This window comes from Perna viridis, chromosome 12, assembly GCF_037379345.1.
Source record: "Perna viridis isolate PV_CMFRI_1.1 ecotype Kerala chromosome 12, ASM3737934v1, whole genome shotgun sequence".
In the NCBI taxonomy this organism is placed as follows: domain Eukaryota; kingdom Metazoa; phylum Mollusca; class Bivalvia; order Mytilida; family Mytilidae; genus Perna; species Perna viridis.
In genome coordinates this window covers 22,918,378-22,938,957 of record NC_142456.1, presented here as the reverse complement: position 1 = coordinate 22,938,957, position 20,580 = coordinate 22,918,378, and the positions used below count along the sequence as shown (strand labels likewise).

General features: G+C 31.6%; 1 protein-coding gene across 1 annotated transcript; it reads right to left on the bottom strand.

The window, feature by feature from the left end:
- Positions 1-676: 676 nt before the first annotated feature.
- On the bottom strand, positions 677-20,577 carry LOC148601728 (uncharacterized). Its single transcript, XM_088554379.1, has 11 exons — positions 20,276-20,577; positions 18,147-18,275; positions 17,543-17,728; positions 14,476-14,698; positions 13,588-13,704; positions 11,921-12,100; positions 10,315-10,521; positions 9,884-10,030; positions 8,316-8,410; positions 5,682-5,824; positions 677-4,766 (listed from the first exon to the last, which is right to left on the bottom strand). The coding sequence occupies exons 1-11, from the start codon at positions 20,489-20,491 to the stop codon at positions 4,640-4,642; spliced, it is 1,770 nt and encodes a 589-aa protein (XP_088410505.1). The 5' UTR covers positions 20,492-20,577; the 3' UTR covers positions 677-4,639.
- Positions 20,578-20,580: the final 3 nt, after the last annotated feature.

Here is a 20,580-nt window from a genome sequence, read left to right as displayed (position 1 = left end):
GTTTAACGTCCGAGCAGCAATATTTCAGCTATATTCAGACGATGAACATGAAATGGATGATAAAATGAACATGAAATGAAAAAAAAAAGGATGGGACACAAGGACAGTAGGGTCGACAAATTTTGATTGCCACTGGAAAAAGGGGGGGATGGGTAAGGTCGGACAATTTAGCCTCCTGTGGCGGAGCGCAAAGGTTCCTACTCCTATCGAATACCACAGCAGGGTTCTTTAACGTGCGAGGAACGTGGCATCTTTCCCAACACTGTGCACCACTATGGTTTGCGGTCAGGTTTTCCGTATTATAGCCTGACAACCCCAGCATGTAACACGCCAGGGGTACCCCATTCCAGTTGCTCTGTGGGCAGAGCGCCTAGCCCCCGGCTAGGTTTCTGAGCACTATTTAGTCGCCTTATACGACAAGCTTAGCACTGCTGCAGGCCTATTCTTTTAACACCCGGACCTGCACGGGGCAAAATTTTGGATGAGTAGATAAAACCCTTTTTAGGAATTCCTTGATCCACCACAATAGCTAGTCTTAAAAGGAAATAAATATTACCAAACTCATAAGTTATTGGGAAGTATTGCTATTAAGACTACATTGCATTGTATCCTACAAGTAAATTCAAGTTTTCAGATTCAATACTACAGTACACTAAATGAAGGAAAAGCGCGAGTCTACATATAACAATTTTTATTGAACACATTTCATCATCATGAGACACAATCATCTTATGAGCATAGCTTCATATAAATAATTAAATTTATAACTCTATAAATGCAATATTCATTGTAATGTTGAATTTCATTGGCTAACATAATAAATTTTATATTACGGTCACTAAATCCATGCCTGACACAATCTTTTAAGTGTAAGCTTTTGTAAGAATCAGGCAAAATGGGAGAAAATCAAAAACATGCATGTCAAAACCCACCGATCTGACAATGTAATATCACACAAGGATTTTTTTCTATTTGAAAAAATCTTCATTTGATCTCTGCATCACTGGATTTGCTCAGAAATATTTCAAGTTAGAAAAATGAGGTTTTTGACAGTTGTCTGCCCTTGTTTATTTTTAGCGCATTTCAATGAAATTGTAACTCAACTTACCAAAATGATATGGAAAATCTTGTCTTCTTTCTTTGATTCTGATGGTATAAATAGTCAGATTAAACAGAATGGTGGGTTTTTTCATACCATGTTTCACCCACGGCCTGATTCTTACAGAGACTGCCACTTAAATACAAATCACCGCTTCAATATGAATAATAAACAAATATCTTTAACCTTCATCCATATACACATAGCATGTGTGAAGATAAATTGATTCATTTTAAAGTTCATGCAATGATGAGGTTCAGGGGATAGACTTGGTCTTCCACTGATTACAGGTAAAATCCAATGAACATCATCACTGTATGCGCTATAATACAAAATAGTGTTATAGTATCATGGAGGTTTTCAATGAAAAAGCACACCACATATTAATGTAATAACCAGCATTAAAACTAGGTATGAGTTGGAAAAAAAAACTTTCATAAAAAATAACTTTTTGGCAAACAAAAGCATTTCTGATTTCAGTGCAGAACAAAAAACACTCAAACTTAATACAATAATGATTTCAGAAATCACTGCATGATTGATACATGTATCTAAAGGCTAAGTGCATTACTAATATAATTTAGGTATTTCAGGAAAGTTTCGACACTTTCATAATGATAAAAAAAAGAGCAAAACTGATATCGGAACTTCCCAATGAGTTCAATGATGAAAACAGTCTTTTTGCAGATTTTACAGTTTAACAATCTTCCTTAGACTGTTTGTTTCTTACTAACTTGATACAAACCCAAAATTATATATGGCAGATATAAAGAATGACATTAAATTATACAAAAGGTTTACAAATTCACGATAACTACAACATGTTTAGATACAAAGACATGTGCAGTGAATAAAAGTACCCAGGTATTTACTTCAAACACACACACAGCAGCATACCTCTGTCCACACTTCAAGATTGAGCACCATTATTTAGCAAACAATATGTACACAAAATATTTACATGACTAAATATTTAAAAACAGACTCAAAAAGCAGAGAGCACCATAAAGATAATTCTGGTCATAAACATGGGCATTTACTACCATTTCATCCAAAGTCAAGACTAAAAGGAAATTAGATGTGATAAACTGGTGCAAATTTGGCATAATGTTAAAGAAAAATATTTTGCAATCAGTTTATATTGAATTTTCAGAAAACATTGTCACTCACTGTAATTTAAGGATCTGTTGCAATATTTCATTACTGCAAGTAATGCACACAAAAAAAGTAGCATGCATTATTCTATCAAATCTCACACTTAGAAACTACTACAATTATAAATTCTAGTGTTCCCCTGATAATACAAATTTATAATCACATTGAGCCATAAGATACCAACTAAATTTAACATACAATATCTAACTATTTCACTGTATTGAACTTACAAAATGTATTTATATAAAAATGCATCAGCTAAAATATGCAGTTGGAAATGGTAATTAGTAACTACAGGTATTATGCAAGTACATGTATGTAAATAATGAAATGATAAAATAATGTTCCAGAGATCTAGAATACCAAAATGCAATAAATCAACCCTTAAGGACCCTTTCAATAATTCAATATACATTGTAGAACCAAAAACAAAAAAACAAAAAAAAAACAAACAAACAAACAAAAAAAAAACACTTCATTCATACAGTATTGGGGAGGTAGTAAAGGTCGCTGTAGATTGTTTTGACCAACATTAGTATTTAAAAAAATACTTGCTGGAATGAGGAGATTTGCCGAGTACCAGCTATCTATTCAAATGCCTCCATAAAACTGAAATTTTCAAACAACATTATCTATATATTAGTTTATTAATATCATTTAAACTGAATGACAGAGAAGGGTATTTGAAAAACTATATGATTAAAATATTTTTTACCTACATTGAACTTCTGATGGGGTCCTTAACTATGTGATAATAAAAAAGAGATGTTAAAATAAATAAAGTTTTAGAAAAGGTTTTACAGAAAAATTAACAAGTGCAAAAACAATAATCACTATGAAGAAGAAATAAAAATATGGCCAAAATAATAAAAAAAAAAATTTCTAAATTCTCATCCCCTCATAACCCAATTTTTTCATCCTCCCCAAAAAATTTTATTTTGAATTTTTTCTCAATTTATATAAATTTCTTTCAAAATTACATCAATTTCCACTTAAATTGAAAAAAAAAAAATAATAAAACTCGTCTACCCACTCCTAATGTTGAAAAATCTAGGATGAGAATCAAGGAATTTTTTTTATGAAGGCCTAAGTGAACTCATACTTATACATAATATCATGTGTAAATGCCCCTCAAGTACAACTCATTCTGCATTTTATAAATTTTGATAGTCATAAATTGTTATGTTTATAAATCACTGCAGTTTTAAAATGTTTAAGGAGGTAGACCTAAGGTAAGGGACACAAATCTTGAAATCAGTAATATGTATGCATAATATTCAATTCACCAAAACCTATTAAGCTTTCATTTGAAACAGAATGAAATCAATCCAAGTTACTTTGATGCTTACATGAGATTGATGTAAAATGCTTAATACAAACGTTCCAATGATTTCTAAGAGTTGTGTCACATACCCTAGGTCTACCTCCTTAAGATATATGGGATATAAGAAATCAAAGCCTACAAATGATACAGCAAGCACACCAGTCCAAATAATATAGCACTAAATACATATCATATGCATAGGATATAAATAACACGGTCGTGTCATCATAAATAACTAGACACATGCATCTAATTTGATTCATTGACAAAGTATTGAGCATGGGTTTATTTAAAAACTGGACAATTCTTTCCACCAAAAAAATGAATTAAATGATCTGCTTAAAATGCAAGAACTGATTTTGGACAGTCTTGGTTTAACCCTTACCTTTTTCACAGGGATAATAGTATAGGGTCTATTGATTTGTGTTTAATACTGTAAACGTAATAATTTTTGCGGTAGCTGATTTTTCACAGATTCTGTCAACTGAACATATTCGCAGGTAACAATTTTCACGGAATGAAAAAATTATAAGCCTGATATAGTGTTAAAAATCAATTTTGCGGGTACAGTTTTTCGCACTTTTATGTTCACTGTGAAAATAGCAAAAATAAGTACACCACAAAAATCAATACTTTAACAGTATATCTTTTGGGCTTAGCACCAGTAAACTTAAAAAAAAATGCTTCTGTCTGAGATTACTCTTAACTTGTATGGTAAATCCATCATAGTCTTGAGATTTTGAGATGTTATAAACATTCTCAAACTTGGATAATACATGTACTGCAAATTGGGAAATTTTTGTGGTATTTTTAATATTGGCGTATTTGGCGTCTGTCTTGAAGTGCCAAAATTAAACACCCCAAAAATGGTGACTGCTAGAATTGTCAATGAAAATATTTGGCAACCACCAAAATTAAACAGACCAAAATAAAACACCCCTCATTTGGGAGAAAACCATAAAAATAACCCAACACCAAAAATATTCCAATTTAAGGTGATTCATGGTTTCATGTGCTGAAGCCTGGTCCATTTTAGCTTATGTTAATGTCTGTGATCCAATTTAGTCAGCCTGGCTAAGATGTTTGCTACAAAAAGTCAAGCCTCTAGCAGAACTCAAGCGACACGGTGTTCCTGTCCTGGTGACTCCATGGCATTTTGAACCACCACTACTGCTAGGTGTTGACTCCCTGAAATCAGTGAAACCAGGATTATAAGGAGACAGAAAAACCTTAACGTACAAAGAGAATATTTTTTAATTGGTTATATAATAACAAAATGCAAGAAAATTTTCCTGCCATTTTTCCATAGCACATTCAACTAATATGACCTATCAATATCTTAAAAAGGCAAATTCTACAAACACTTTGATGGTTATTTTTGGTGGTTATCATGTATAATTAATTGGTTAATGCAATAAAATCTCGTTTTTTCCTTCATGTGCCACACCTTATATACATTTTGCCCCATTCTTAGACGGAGAAGTACTTAAATCTTGTTTGGTTTAGACTGGTGTTGGGTTACCAAGGGTTAAAATACATGTAAATTGATGTAAAAGGAATTTAAAAAAGTGTCTGGGTTATGACAGGTTCTAAGATTATTCAGGGTTTAATTTTGACAGATTACAACATATAAAAATTTGATTGATGATACCCAAAAAACATGAGACTTTATCCATTCAAAAGGCTAAAGTACCTGATGAGGATGTACGGCCTTGGTTGTCTTGACCTAAATGATATCCGAAACATACAGTGAACAGATAAAAATACTTCTACGATTAGTTCCTGCAGATTAATATGAAAAGAGAGGTAACTGTTATCTTTTATGAATACATAAACATTACAGAGGGAAGAACATTACTACAATACCTTCTAAGCAGAGATAATTAATAAGTACACAGACATCTCCTTAAGATTATTTGAAATATGCAGAAAATTGCATACTAGAAACCCACAGGGCCTAATCTAGAAGGAGAAATGAAAAAAAATCTTCTCCATGTTTGAGCTCACTTCACCCATTTGTCTTTGACAGGGAAATGTTTTTGTAATAAATTAAATAGGCAAAAATGTCAACATTGTTATTTTTTCCAACCAAACAGGTAATACCTAATATTTCTTCTTTGTATTGATGTGGAGGGTTGTGGTGTACTGGTCCTGGAGAAAATTGGAGTTGTCTCCCTGGAATGGGTAGAATATCTTTCCATCGAACTGTTTAGTACAAATCTATGAATTCTATCATTATCATCCGGCTGTAGCGAAAAAGTAAACAACTAAAATATTTTGTCAAACGAAGATAGTAGTGTAATTAAGTAGCACTACTGTTAAGAATCACACAAAATGTGGTTCATGAGTAAAAAGCCTACATATTTTTATTTTTGATATTTTGTTAGAATTGCCAAAGTAAACAGAAATTAACATTCAGTTTTTCATATAACCCATGTTCTTAGGAGATAAAAATGATATAGAATGCACTGTAGGTTTCAAAATTATGGAAGATAATTATGTAAATGACTCTCAAATACAATAGAATCTATTGGATTTTCAATGTTGATTATATCCTAAGAGAAGGCAGATTTGAATGAATAATTACACATTTCATAATATAAACCCATAAAACAACTTAATTACAAAAATCAAAATATGTAGCCTTTTTTGGGGTGTATCACATTTTTCAGATTTTGCAAGATTCTTACAAAGACAGCTACTTAAAAACCATAAGGGTTGTAAAGACATGATCATTCAGGTTGAAAAGGACTTGTTTCTATCTATACTGAAGCCAATTTTTCAGATGACCTTTAAAAGCAGGAACCAACCCACAACATGATTAAGGAGGTAGGGTAAGGGACATTACTCTTGAAATCAGTGATATGTTTGTATAATATTCAATTTCACCAAAACCTATCAAGCTTCCATTTGAAACAGAATGAAATCAGTCAAAGTTACTTTGATGCTTACATAAGATTGATGTGAATTGATGAAGACAAACGTTCCTATGATTTCTAAGAGTTGTGTCCCTTACCCTAGGTCTACCTCAATAAATTATATGGTTGAATTAATATCTAACATATTATATGACTATAAATGTTCATTGTTACCATGATCTATATCATTGTTTGTTAATGGATCATGTCTCTTATGTGCTGCTCTTTCCAATTAATAAATTATTGAATTGAATTGAATAAAAAAATTATTTTTTTTACACAAATGAAATATAAAAAATAACCTGTTATCACAGAGATATGTGTCCCTGTTACACATGGTTGTTGTAATTAAAAATTTGAGAGTGACATTGTAGGGGGAAATATGCATGAAACAGATAAGAAATTGTAATGCAGTTATCCTAATTTAACTATACACTAAATGCTATTACCCTAGAACAAACTGGCCAAATCCGAAAACTTAACATTTAAATCCTGAAAGGAAATTTCAAAGTCAATAGATTGTGACTACGGGGCATATGCATGAAACTGATAAAAAAAAAACTGGGATGTAGTGATCTTATGCAAATGCATACCAAATATGATAGACGAGGCACAAGTGATTCATGCTCAACTAACATAATAAAAAAAAAACTTAACATCAAAATGTTAGCAAGAAATTTCAATGGAGCATGACACTGGTGGCATATGCATGCAACATATTTGGAATTGTGATGTAGTACATGTAATGCTAATGCAACTGCACACCAAATATGATTGACCTAACACAAGTGGTTAATATCTAACTACCGGGTAGGTACATCAGAAAACTGTAACATTTAAAATTTTAATGTCGACACTGATACCAATGCATGAGAAGCAATACCTCAGTCTATATATGAACAGACAGATGCAATTAATTTATTAAAGTATTAATCCACGTAATGAAAATAAAACAATTTTTATATAACTCAAGGGTAAGTTATAACAAAGAACAGAACTAAGGAAAAACTTTAAGTACACATAAAAATACAGTAAAAAAGAATTATAATGGCAAAATCTTGGAATGAAAAGCAGGAGTTGCTTAAACCTGGATCATTAATAGTTAAAGATAATGCATGTAGCATAAAACATACACGTTAATGAAATATACAGTGGAACCCGTCCAGAAATTCACTTAAGGTTTTTTTTTTTTTGAATTCTTATGATCTAACTCTTTATGTTGGTCCTTAAATTTAGGTTTTACATACATCTGCATATACTGTGAAAGTACTTTTATTTGTGGGTACCAATTTTCATGCTTTAGGGAAAAATTGTCAGTTCGTAGATTCTTGAATTTGTGGATTTGACAACTCCACCATACAAAAGAATGGGAAGTTTCCTTTGAGTTGGAAACCCAATTTCGTGGTTTACTCAACCCATGAAAACCATGAAAATTGGTACCCCCTGAACAATAATGCTTTATTGGTTTTATACCGTGTATCACATGTGATATACGTCCAGCTAACCAGAATTGGTATCAGATAGGTCTGCAGAAATGTGTCAGGGATGTGAATGAATTCAAAGTGAAAGTATCCTTAAAACTGATTTAAAATCAAATTTTGCAGTTCATAAACAAAGAATTTTTTTTTTAAACATATTAACAGTATTTTGATCCAGTACGCTTAATTATATTTTTTTTATGGACAACCATTTACTAATCCTATCTTGCCCCTCTCAGCTATTATCCCTTTTTCTAAATGATTTAACAAACATAAGAAAAAGTGCCATGCTTGGTTGTGGGCGGTGCCTAACTCATATTACAGGGTTATCATTACCGTACCATTGTAGATGAGTCAGGTCTTTGCTGAGGCTCTGATGGTGTAATATTTGGTGTGTTTCTGATGGCAGTATCATTACCAATACCACTCTCATTTACTGAAATAGAAAAACATGTTCATTCAATAGTAAAGCTAATCTGAACATACTTTAAAATTTCATCCTGTAAGGATCAAGTCTCTCACAATCTGATTAAAATCAACTGTTTGTTTGGCTCTGATTACCATGAACTACACCGAGGCAAACAAAAAGCTGATTTTAATCAGATTGAATCTCTCATAAAACATTTTCAGCTGAAAAAAGGTCCCATATATTTTCCTGTATCTCTGATGTTATGGATATTGAAGTAAATTTGTGTAGTGTCTGTAGGACCATGTATTGTTCTGGTCAGGAAAATCAACAAAATATTTTTGTATAGGCCACAATAAAAAATATTCTCATCCAACTTTTAACAAAAATAAGATGGAAGAATGAATTTCATTTTTATTTTTCCTACAGTACTGTCACTCATACTGTAAAACAAGCGTTATTATCATCTGTGTGTATCCCATGATCAATTTTATCAGCACAAACAAATCAAAAAAGCTCTATCAAAGTGCATGTGTCTGTACTGCTACACCTCTACCAGTTTTCATCAGTTTGGAACCATTTTTCAATGAAAAAGCAGCAAAAAACCATGATTTACAAACTGGAAGTTACTAAATTATAATAACTGGCATTATAAATAAGGTCCGGACATTAAACATGGAATATTTCCAGAACTTTGAATTGGGTACTAGTACTTTTGAAAATGCTTTTTGAAGAAAAAAAATCGGGGCAGGCTTGAAAAATCAGGATGGCTGGGATGAGAATCCAGGAATTTTTTTTATGATGGCCTTACATCAATATGATATGTACTAGGTGATTTGTGTGACTATATTAGATAATCAACCAAATCAGAGTTTCAGAGACCAAAAATTACCTGTAATGATGACATTTGAAGATAGAGATCAAGCTTATTTAAATTTGTTTTTTTTTTTAATTTTTCTTTTTGGGGGGGGGGGGGGGAGGGGGGTAGGTGGTCATTTTTCATTTTGAATTTTTAATCTCAAGCATCTTAAAATGTTGCAAGTTTTGATTGATTACGATAGGGAAGAGGAAAAGACCCATCAGATAATAACAGGATAATTAATTGGTTATCATGAATCATCAAAATTATGATTATGAGTGCCGAAGAACACCAAGATTTAACGAGAGTGTGGAACATGTTCTTTGCACAAGTTAAATCTTCATATGTTTTGGGCACATGTGATTATATTTTGGTTATTCATGATAACCAATCAATTATCCCGTTTATTATACATATATAGGTTTTCTCCATTATTCGTTGCTATTTTCAACATAAATTTTTAATTTTGAATGATTTGATATCCACGTTGTGGTGTTTTATGGCAGGAGAAAGTCCAAGAGTATGATTACCAAATTTATTTCAGTGTGAATTATGGAAAATATTTACACAGGGAACATCTGGTTAATCACTGTTATCTAAATAATAATTACAATTAATGTCTGTAAAGTTTTAAGTTATCTTACAAGAATATTGCAGTCTGCCAACCATTTGGGTCAGGTTCTGTAACTCTTCTTGGGTTAACCTCTGTGGTTCAATAGCTGAGTTATTTAAATTCGTTTGGTTTCCGAAAACATGACCTTTAACCTTCCATACGTAATATAATCCATTGGCTGTCATAAAAATTAGAGTTTGATTAAAATTATCTGTGAAAATTTAAAATGTTAAAACTATAAAAAAAAAAAAAAAAATTGAATTGAAAATATACTGTACCTGTTACATATTGTGGTACAGTTTACATTCCAATTTATGAATCAACTTTGAAATAGACATACTAATAAAATATCAATAAATAATTTTTATTTTTAAATTAAAGAATTGCAATATTACACTGTTAAGCAATGTAATATTTTTTTTTAATATACAAGATACATGTACAAGGTAAAAAATCAAATACCCATGATAATGGAAAAGTTGACACCCGCCATTCTTGTGAATTCTGCTCCTTTTCCAGTTTGTATCTCTACCACAGAATTAATGAATGTGACTAATAAGATGAGAATCCGAGACATCCTAGGGACTTGGAGATAGGCTGTCAGAAACATGGTCACTAGCAGGAACAAGATGTGCTGACCAAAAACTAATACCATGGTAATCTTCTCTTCTAGAATAGCAAAAAAAAAGTATACAGTATAGTTAATGTAACGGAGGTCAATACACCAGACAGATCTTAGATATATCGGTAAGTACATGTATAAAGTATTTATAAGCAGTATTTTACCAACAGGAAGGTATTTGGTACACAGGAAATATTGCATAAGTTTTTCATATGTTTAGAAAACACCTGAAAAATCATTAATTTATCATACATTTTTCGCATGTTAAGAAAACACCTGAAAAAACATTTATTTATCATATGTTTTTTACATGTTTAGAAAACACCTGAAAAAAACATGTTTCGGACCAACAAATTATTTCATGAAAAACAATTAAATAAAAATCATATGTAATTTATAAGTTTTCAGAAGAGTTTCATATATGAAAAGAGGACTGTTTCCATTAGTTTTTTTTAAAAGAACATATGACTTCATGTATTTTTAAAGAATGTAAACATGTATTTACCATACTGGTCCCAAACATATGTTTTCAAATATATGAAAACATATAATATTGCAATTTTTCCTGTGTAAGCCAAGATGAAAAAGTTTACATCTCCAAAAGAAACAGCTACCATATCTTTAACTACTGTAAAAGTACTATAATTCGTGGATACAAATTTTCAGGACAGAAACACAAGTTCGTGGATTCTTGAATTCCTGGTTTTGAAGTTTTCAGAATACAAATAATGGTAATCTCCTATTTCATGAATTTCCTGTTTTGACCTACCCACGAAAACCATGAAAATTGGTACCCCACAAACAATAGTACTCTAACAGTATGCAAGATGTTGTCTCCAGAACAACCTGACTATGGATTTAAGTAAACAAAACATTTGTTTCATGATGGTAAAGAAAACAGTCCCATTGTCCATGGAGTCTGAAGATTTAGTTCCATCACCTAAAAACATGTACTTATACATGTATGAAACAATTGGAACAAAAATAAAATATTTTATAACAGGTATATCAAATCCTACAAATAACGAGAAGGCTAGATATCTTCCTACGATAAATCCACTTCAAATAGATACATAAATAAATAATATAAATAATAAATAATTTGTTCATTTTAGTGTCACATATTTGACCATACATAAATATATATATACCAAAAAAACATTACATGTTTAAAGATCAAATATCCAGCCATATTAGACTTATGAGACACTTCTATACAAAAAAACTCTAAAACCACAATGTAAAAATTATTTATCAAATCAAAACGTCACTAGTAGAACATAAAATCACAATCTCATCTTCTTATTCAAAAAAATATGTGGTCTAAATATTACTAATATCAATAAATAAATTCTGTGGAATTAATCTCTTTCTTTACCACAGCTAAATTCATTATGACATATTTTTGGCAAAAAGGTACAATTAGTGCTTTATAAATCAACATACCAGTAGTACCAAGCAGGTGTGAAAACCAGGAAATTTTCTTGTCCAGTTTTTCCTGCATGATGTTGATAGATTTCATCAGATCTGACACAGTAATATTTATCTTGATCATATTATCATGCATCACAACATATTGTCTTTTCAATTCCTGATGGTTTTCCAGTAAATGTTGGGTGCTCTGATCTGTAAATGTAACAGAATCCAATGTTTCTCAATCAGCAATAAGAAATAACTTTCATATAACCTCATACATGTACTCTGATACATAATTTTCATGCAATTTGTATTATTTTGTACATCTTCTTTTTTAAAGGTACTTCATTTCTTCAATATGAAGAAATGAGCAACTTTTTATGTGCAATTCGGCAGGTGTTTCTAGAAAAACAGGGGACGCTTACCCTACCGGTGCACCTGGTCCATGCTCCCAGTTTTTAGTGGAGTCCAAGTTGCTCATTTACTTTTGTTACTTTGTACGTATGATTTCAGTTACTTTATGTTCTTTATTGTTTATGTCTGTTTTCCATGTCTGGTCTTTGTCCCTGGATTGCATTCTTTTGATTACCACTGTAACCTCGGTTCCCTTGATTACACTTTCAATCATGACTACTGTCTTTCAAGGTCTTAAAACTTAGAAGTTTAATGAACTTTTGAATTATGATAAATTAAACTAGAAAAATGGTCGGCAAAGCTCACTAAGTGATACCCCTGCTCCCTAAACACAATCCAAATAGGAAACCCCACAAGTCATTCAGATTGAAATGAAAAACAGGTGCACAATGGCAATCTGTCGAAAAATGTGTACAAATGTCAACGAATTCAATTCAGCTGTTTCAGAGGAGTTGTGGATAGAAACTGGGGACAGACGAACGGATGAATGAATTGACTGATGGGCAAATGGACAAGCATGATCACTGTAAGCCTCTTGCTTTTTAGCAAGGAGTTTAATATAGATTCTATGAGTTAATCTAGCCAATCTATATTGTTATGAAAATTTACAATTGCAAAGGATAATGATTTGGAAGAATTGACAAAACTGATATGATTTAATACTTTTAATGAAACAATTATATTTCAGACAAAATATATGAACACAACACATATCTTAGAAATTATTACTAGTAAAATCTATACCACCATGAGTTGGGTTTGAAAATGAATCATGTCAATGAAGTGAAAAAAATTATATTTATTTATAGCAATAAAATCATCTGATAAGGCTAAATAAAATGAATAAGTTGATTCTCATCCCCTCCCACCCGTAAAAAAATTGACAAAAAGTTTTAAAAATTGGGATAGGAATTTCAAAATCAGTATTTTTTTTGCATTTGTTTCTAGTACTGAGATACTATAACACACAAATCTTTCATTTCTTGGTGGCTAAAACGACTTTTCTTCTCTGAAACTGATGTTCTATGGATTTAGAACAGTCTAATTAAAATTAGCCCCTCTGATTTTTGTTTTTTAACATAAAAAATTTTAAAAAATGCAAGGTCTAATTTTAATTAGACTGAGATTTAGAACATATCTATACCTCAAATAGCTAAAATTAGGCTAGCAATTATCTGGAAAGAAATAAAAAAATGAATACTCCCACTGGCCCCAAATTTTTAGTTAATGTTGGATGAGAATCTTCCATTTAATTTTACTTGGCCTAATGGACTTTTACCGACCTAATTTGTCAATGGTGTCCTGAGCCTTCATCTGAATGTCCATTAAATCTTGTATAATCTTCTCATGATTTGATTTCTGTTCATAATTCTGACTTTCTAGTGTCTTCATGGCTTCCTCTAAAACAGAACATATGGATTGAACATCAAATTACGAGAAGTGGATTTTTGAATGAAGGGTTGTGGTCATGTAAAAACCCAAAAAGAAAGCCATGCAGTGGCCAATTACTTGACTAAAGCTTAGTACATTTAGGTGATAGTGAATGTTTAGATACAAAAAAAATAATTAAACACTACTGCAGGGTTTCACCCCCCTTTTTGTTTTTTTCATGCCAGTACAGGCTTGCGTCTCTTTTTGCCAAGTTATTTTTAGACAACCTTTCTTGATAAAGCTATTGAAAGAACATTTTAGTTCACCATCATATACATAACTAGAAATACCATGTTCATGGGGTACCAATTTTCATTTTTTTGCAGAATCAGTCAAACCACAAATTCAAATTCAATTAAGTATTGGCTATGATAAAAATGTTTTCTATTGAAAAATAACATAAAGTTTCCATGTGCATATTGTTTATTGTGCAAAGTGCAATAAACAAAATATGCACATGGAAAGTTTATGTTATTTTTCAATAGACAACATTTTTATCATAACCAATTCTTATGAATTACTTTTAAACATATTTTCATATTTAAACATGAAAAAAGTAGCTCTGAATTTAACTTAATAGGGGTGTGTCAATATTTTTTTATCCAATGAGATATAACAAAATTATTTTAACCAATCAGATTACAGTATTTATCTCAAATTAATTTATAATGAAATAAAATGTTTCAATGAATAGGAAACTCACAAGAACTAACAAAAAAATAACAAACTACAAAATATACCTAATTTCTTTTTAATATTTTTTGTCTGGTCTGCCAACTCTTTATTCCCTGTAGCAATAAGAGCTTTCTCTGTCTTTAATGACTCCATATTATCAGTGATCTGTGACATGACTCCCTCTTGTGAGATTTGTAACTGTTGGTGATGACCCAGCATCTCTTTTTGACTCTCATATAACTTGCGGATAGTATCTGTTGCCATACCATGTAAGGACTCCTGACTGTTCTGTAAAGCAAAAATAAAATTCAGAAAATAACTTGAAAAACATGAGCATGCAGAGAAACCTGTAAGCTATTTAACATTGTATGACATGTATCTATGATACTAACTGCTCCACCTAACTCTATCCTGTAAAACCCTTAAGTACACATTTTCTCTGAGTATTGGCAATAAATAATTACATTTACTATGCAATTCATTGAAATATGCTAATCTCATTGGGTAAACATCTTTATACATGATGTCTCAAGAGCTGAAGTTATATTTCTATTTTTTAAAGCCAAGCCCACAATTACCGGACTACTTTTATTTAACGATATGTTTTGCATTTCAACAATTAAAATAAATATACTGAATCACTGTTCGCCAGCATAGACACTTTCAGATACAGATAAAATAAAATAAGAGAAACATCTCAAATGTAAATATGAGAAATGAGTGTTTCATCAACATGTAAAAGCATTCAATGGCCACACATTTTTTTTAATAACAAAATACTAGTACTCTTCATTGGAAATGTGCTATGGTCAATGCTTTAACATGCCGATGAAACATTCAATTCTTAAATAAAACAATAACAACCATGATTTATGCACATCTATCAAAGATGTCCTATATTTAAAAATGTTTTACAATAAGAATCTTCCAGTCTTGGAGTAATTTCCCTTTTATGTTACAAGTAAAAAAATATTGCTCCTGTTGCTATGTTATTTCAGCACACTTATTTGTATAATGACTGTTCATGCAGTAAAAAGTTACAAAAACATGTTTAAATGTATCACTGCCTGTGAGTACAGAAACACAATGGACATAACTTCAAATTTTGACAAAAACTGTTTCTTTCACCTTTGTTTTGAATAGTAACATATAAGAATTGAATGTTTTATTTTTAATGTTCCATCAGTGTGTAAAAGCATTGAACAGCCACACAGTTTTTTACAATAAAATGCTAGTGCGCTTCAATGGACTTTATTTATTCAACTGTAGCACTGATAACAGCCTCATATAGGGCAACAAGTCAAGTGATTGTTGCAAAAAGATTTAGATACCAGTATTGTATATGTGAAAAAAATATCATCAAATCTTTCAAAAATGAAAATAATTGAGTACTAAACTGTCTAATTTGAAAACAGTTCTTGATAAAAATGGCATCAATTTCAGAATTTTAGAACTTAAATACTTTTGATTAATTTGATGTTTTTCAAAAAGGAAACAGTTTTTGAAATGTATAAACCAATACTACATAATGATGAAAAACTGATGTTCCTCTTCTCTAGCAAAAAAATCTTTTTCTGTTCCTACTTACCTGTCTATTTATTACATGAATGTGTACTGAATTTTCCTTACAAAATTAAATAAGTTTGCTATTTTGTTTCAGGAACATCTATATATAATATCTAACCCTTTCACTCACTTTTGTAGTTTTTTGTTTTTTTTTTTGTTAAACAGCTCAAAGGGGAGTAACTCCATAGTAGGACAAACTGATTTCCTTTATTCAAATTTTATTAAAAGAGTCAAACAAGACAGTATTATTTTTTCGACAACTCAGAGATGTCAGAAGTGACACTATTTTTAGAAAGTTATCCAGTTTATAACTGCTTAATATGATGCAGGTGTAACCAGTAAGAGGATATTTTAAAGAATAATCATGCCTGTTACAGTTTTACATTAACTAAGATTTATTTTTCTTCATAATTTTATAAAACTTTAAAGTGTGAGTTAAAAACATTTTGCTTTGTTAGAGATACTAAAGTAGTACTGGTTCTTGACCGGGATTTTACTACACATACTATTGTTAACCATTTAGGTTACCAGTATACCTTCCATAAGTTAACTTCTTGTCAGACTGAAATCAGGCACTCAGTTCTTCCAAGGTCAAAGGTTAAATTTGTATTGATTATTAGCATTTGAGACAAGAATTTAAATTGTTTTGGCACATTAGTGATGGGAAACAATACTTATCTATCATAATATTGAACTATTCACAACTTTAGATATGGTTAATTTACTTTAAATATGAAAAGAAAGAAAAAAAACAGTGTATACAATATTTATGACCACATATGTATCTCTATGTTTTAGAGAGAGAGAGAGAGAGAGAGAGAGAGATGGAAGAAAGAAACCAAACATTACCACAAAGCTTTTGATTGTCCAATATGTTTGTCAACTATAGAGTTACTTCCCTTTGAGCAGTAAAACTGAAAAAAAACTATTTTATAAATTACCATAAATAGCCAAATAGATTATTTATATAAGGCTGCCAGTGATCTTGTGTTAGCATGCTTGCCTCAAGAGCAGGAGGTCTTGGGTTCAATCCATAGGTATCATATAAAGGAAACCATATTAACTCTACCTATATTTATGGAACTATATTGTATTGAGATACATAGACAATAAAAGAGCACTAACTTGACATAAAACTGATATGTGGATGAGGCTTAGAACTGCAGAAAAATGCGAGCCTGTGCAAAGCAATTTCAAAGATTTGAGCCAAATTCATATACCAAATTTTTGCCCAATCAGTGCACTGTTATTGTCATTATACTGCAACACAATTTTGAAAAAAAATGATATTTCATTTAAGAAAAACAATGTTTTTTTTTTCATTCAAATTGGCCGATATCCTGTTACATTTGTGATGTCACAACAGAAGGTTACATTCAGTCAGTGACCATATACCACTTGTAAACATACGGCCAATGCATTTTGACTGCTTAAATAGAACAGTTGCAGTATAAATAATCATATGTAGTAGAGTCTGTAGACTGGTTATACCAATATTTTAACAGATCTATGACAGGAAATTCAAGGTCATCACATTTGAACCGAAGCATTGTTGCAGTGCTATACCTTGATGAGTTCCATGCTGTGTAACTGGTCATTGGCAGCCGAAACTAGGTCATTCACAGTCATTTCTGTTAGCCTTCTGAATTGGTCTTGCTGAGTAGCATAGCACATGGCTCTAGCCCTGTTTCCAACAATCTGGTAAGCATTCCATGTAGGCCCATCCATCTCACGGGTACAATCAGCTAGAGTCTTTTTCAACAGATGAAAATTATTATTTCTATTGTGACTATAAAATTATTTTATTGATAGATACCAATGAATTTCATAAAAGCATCTATAGTATGCACTCACAGAAAAGGTACCCTAAAAATATATTATACAACCTAATAGCCACCTACAAGTACCTACATTTATAAATTATTGCCTCCTGCAAGTATCCTATGTTTAAATTGTGTAATCTGAGTATCATATCCATATTCACAAAATAATTGAAATAGTAATACAATATTACTGTCTAAACTAGAACTGTCTATACTAGTACTGTCTAAACACGATTATTCTTGGACAGAAGATTTGGTTTGTTTAAGCAGGTGTCTTTTTTTAAAGGTTTACGATTATTCCTTTCTAATTGAATATAATCTTTCACCACTTGTCTATATCACCTTACCATTTCTGAGGTACATGCAAATACAGGTCTACCCTCTGCCTGTGACTGACAATTTAAAAGCTTAACTGCAAGCTTGTTCAACTCCTCTTCTGTAAGTTCCCCACATCTTTTCTTCAAACTAAATACTACCTACAATATTCAAAAGAAACAATTCTGTGAGACATCAATCCAATGATGTGTGACATTGGTGGCAACTTCTACAGTATATACACCTAACCATTTTTCAGTCGAAAGCTGAATAATGAAAGGCACATGGCTCCAGTCAAGTATCAACTTCGGAGCTCCCAAATACATTCAATGCATATGTCTATTATATGCATATTTACAAAGGTTTAAAACCCATAATAGGTCGATGTACCAGTATTTGTAATTATCGTATTAGGGACCGAGCATCATATTACTGCTCTTTAAACATGAAAGGCTCAAAATCTTTCAATAAGAAGTGACATACATGTATGCAGAACTTTACGAAGAGATTGAACATTTAAACCAGATCCACGGAGTGCATTTCAAGAAGTCTGGTCAAGACACATGGCAGTGAATCATCAATAATGTCAAATGTTGATCGACTTAAAAATAGCTCCGTCCCTCATAGACAAATTCTAAAATCATATTATTTTCAGAACATGTAGGACTATTAACTGTAATTCCTTCAGGGATTCAGTGTCTGAAGCTATTCTGATTTGGCTTCTCTGAAGCTATTTTCTGATTTAGAAGCCAAAAAAATAGCTTCAGACACTGAATCGATAACAGGGAATATGGTGGACTAATGAATCATGTGAATGCCAGACCAATGACTGTCAAATCAATAACTGATGGACTAGGGAACCTCTGAACAGTGACCATATCCCAAGATTGCAATAACTCCAGGACAGTTAGCCCTGAATCTTGTTTGCCAAAGTACCTGTTTTACTAATTCACCCTGAATCCATTCACCCTATACATTTTTTTGTATATATAATTTCCAGTTATATGGTTTAAATAAGAATATCTTATCTACTTAATGGGATAGTGAATAAACATGACAGAAAGGAAGAGAAATACATGTATATTTTTTAAACTTTTTTTGTTGTTGCAAAAACTATAAAAAACCTTGAAAAGCATATAGTCTTTGCATGTTTCCATCGGTATGTGAAATCAATCATTAATAAAAAAAAACATGCATGTACAGCATGTGCTGAATTATTTCCACTTATTTGCATACATTTGAAAACATGGTAATGCTGCTGTTACTTTATATCAGCACCATAGAAAATTTTAGAATGAAACAGGTAAAACACTAGTTTTTATTCTCCCCAAGTGTTTTCACCTAAGTTTCCTTATTCCCTTTCTATTCGTCAATTCATGAATCAAGCATGAATACACAATACACATGAAGGTAACAATTTCATCCTTGAGCATTAATTCAAGGAATGTCAGATGATCAAAATATAATATCATGATTTTTTTCTTCACTTAAATGGTCAAAAAAGTAATTTACCTTAGCTATGACATATTTTAATGATAAGAAACAGATGAGTATTCAAGAATAACATGATTCACTGCTTAGCATTGGGGACTTATAGGGTTTGTAAGTCTCATTCTAGTTTCAGTTTTCCCTCCGGATTTTTAGATGTAGAAGGTATTGAAATCCGAAGGCCGGTCTGCATTTTATTGTTCACTTCCAGGAAATGAAAACGCTGAATCACTATGCAAAATCTTCTATTTCTATGCTTTTCTTAACATTTTTATTCAGTAGAACTAGATATTTGTCATTTTTTATCAGTATTTTCTCCACAAAAATATATTTTGCTTTTAATACTGAACTCCATGCTATGATAATGACGAATCTCTATAAATTTGAATGGGAGATGAGGACCCATTCTCATGAAATCACAGAGTCACGTGATGAGACTTACATACCCTATTGTAACATGCCCTTCTAGTATTTGTAGCAACCCATCACAATGTTTAAGCATTTTGAATATTGTCTTCCTTTCCTCCCCAAGGGGAAAATTTTGGATCAAGGGCAGACGGACTCATACTGGTAAAAACTGAAGTGAAATAAATGAAGTGCTGTATACAATGTCATGATTATCCCCTTTGAATAAAAGTTGTCATGTTCATAAATCTAAATAATAAAGAATTACAATGTGATAACAGGTATCAAGTGGGGACATCTCACTGAGTTCATGAGCAAACTTAAGGAACTTTCTGTCAGTTGACACAATCTCAAATTTAACATTCCTCTTCAAAGTCTCCTCTATATTTTCTTTCGGCCCAAACAGCCATCCTTTTATTCTGTCAAAAACCTGGCAACCAACAACAGACACAAATAGGCATAATAACAGAAGTCTGCAAAACATCTCAGTAGAACAGGAAATAAACAAGTTTCATTTAAATGCCCCTCGCTGAAGATGAAATGCAAAGCTCATTGGTGAATACACCCGGAATT

Bases quoted from the DNA above. Each gene is read 5' to 3' on its own strand.
- LOC148601728 (XM_088554379.1), bottom strand. From the start codon at position 20,491: ATGTTTTGCAGACTTCTGTTATTATGCCTATTTGTGTCTGTTGTTGGT. The intron at 14,699-17,542 runs GTATAGCACTGC...TTTGCTTTACAG, and splicing joins ACAGCATGGAACTCATCAAG to AACAGTCAGGAGTCCTTACA. The intron at 5,825-8,315 runs GTACGGTAATGA...TTTTCGCTACAG, and splicing joins GACCTGACTCATCTACAATG to CCGGATGATAATGATAGAAT.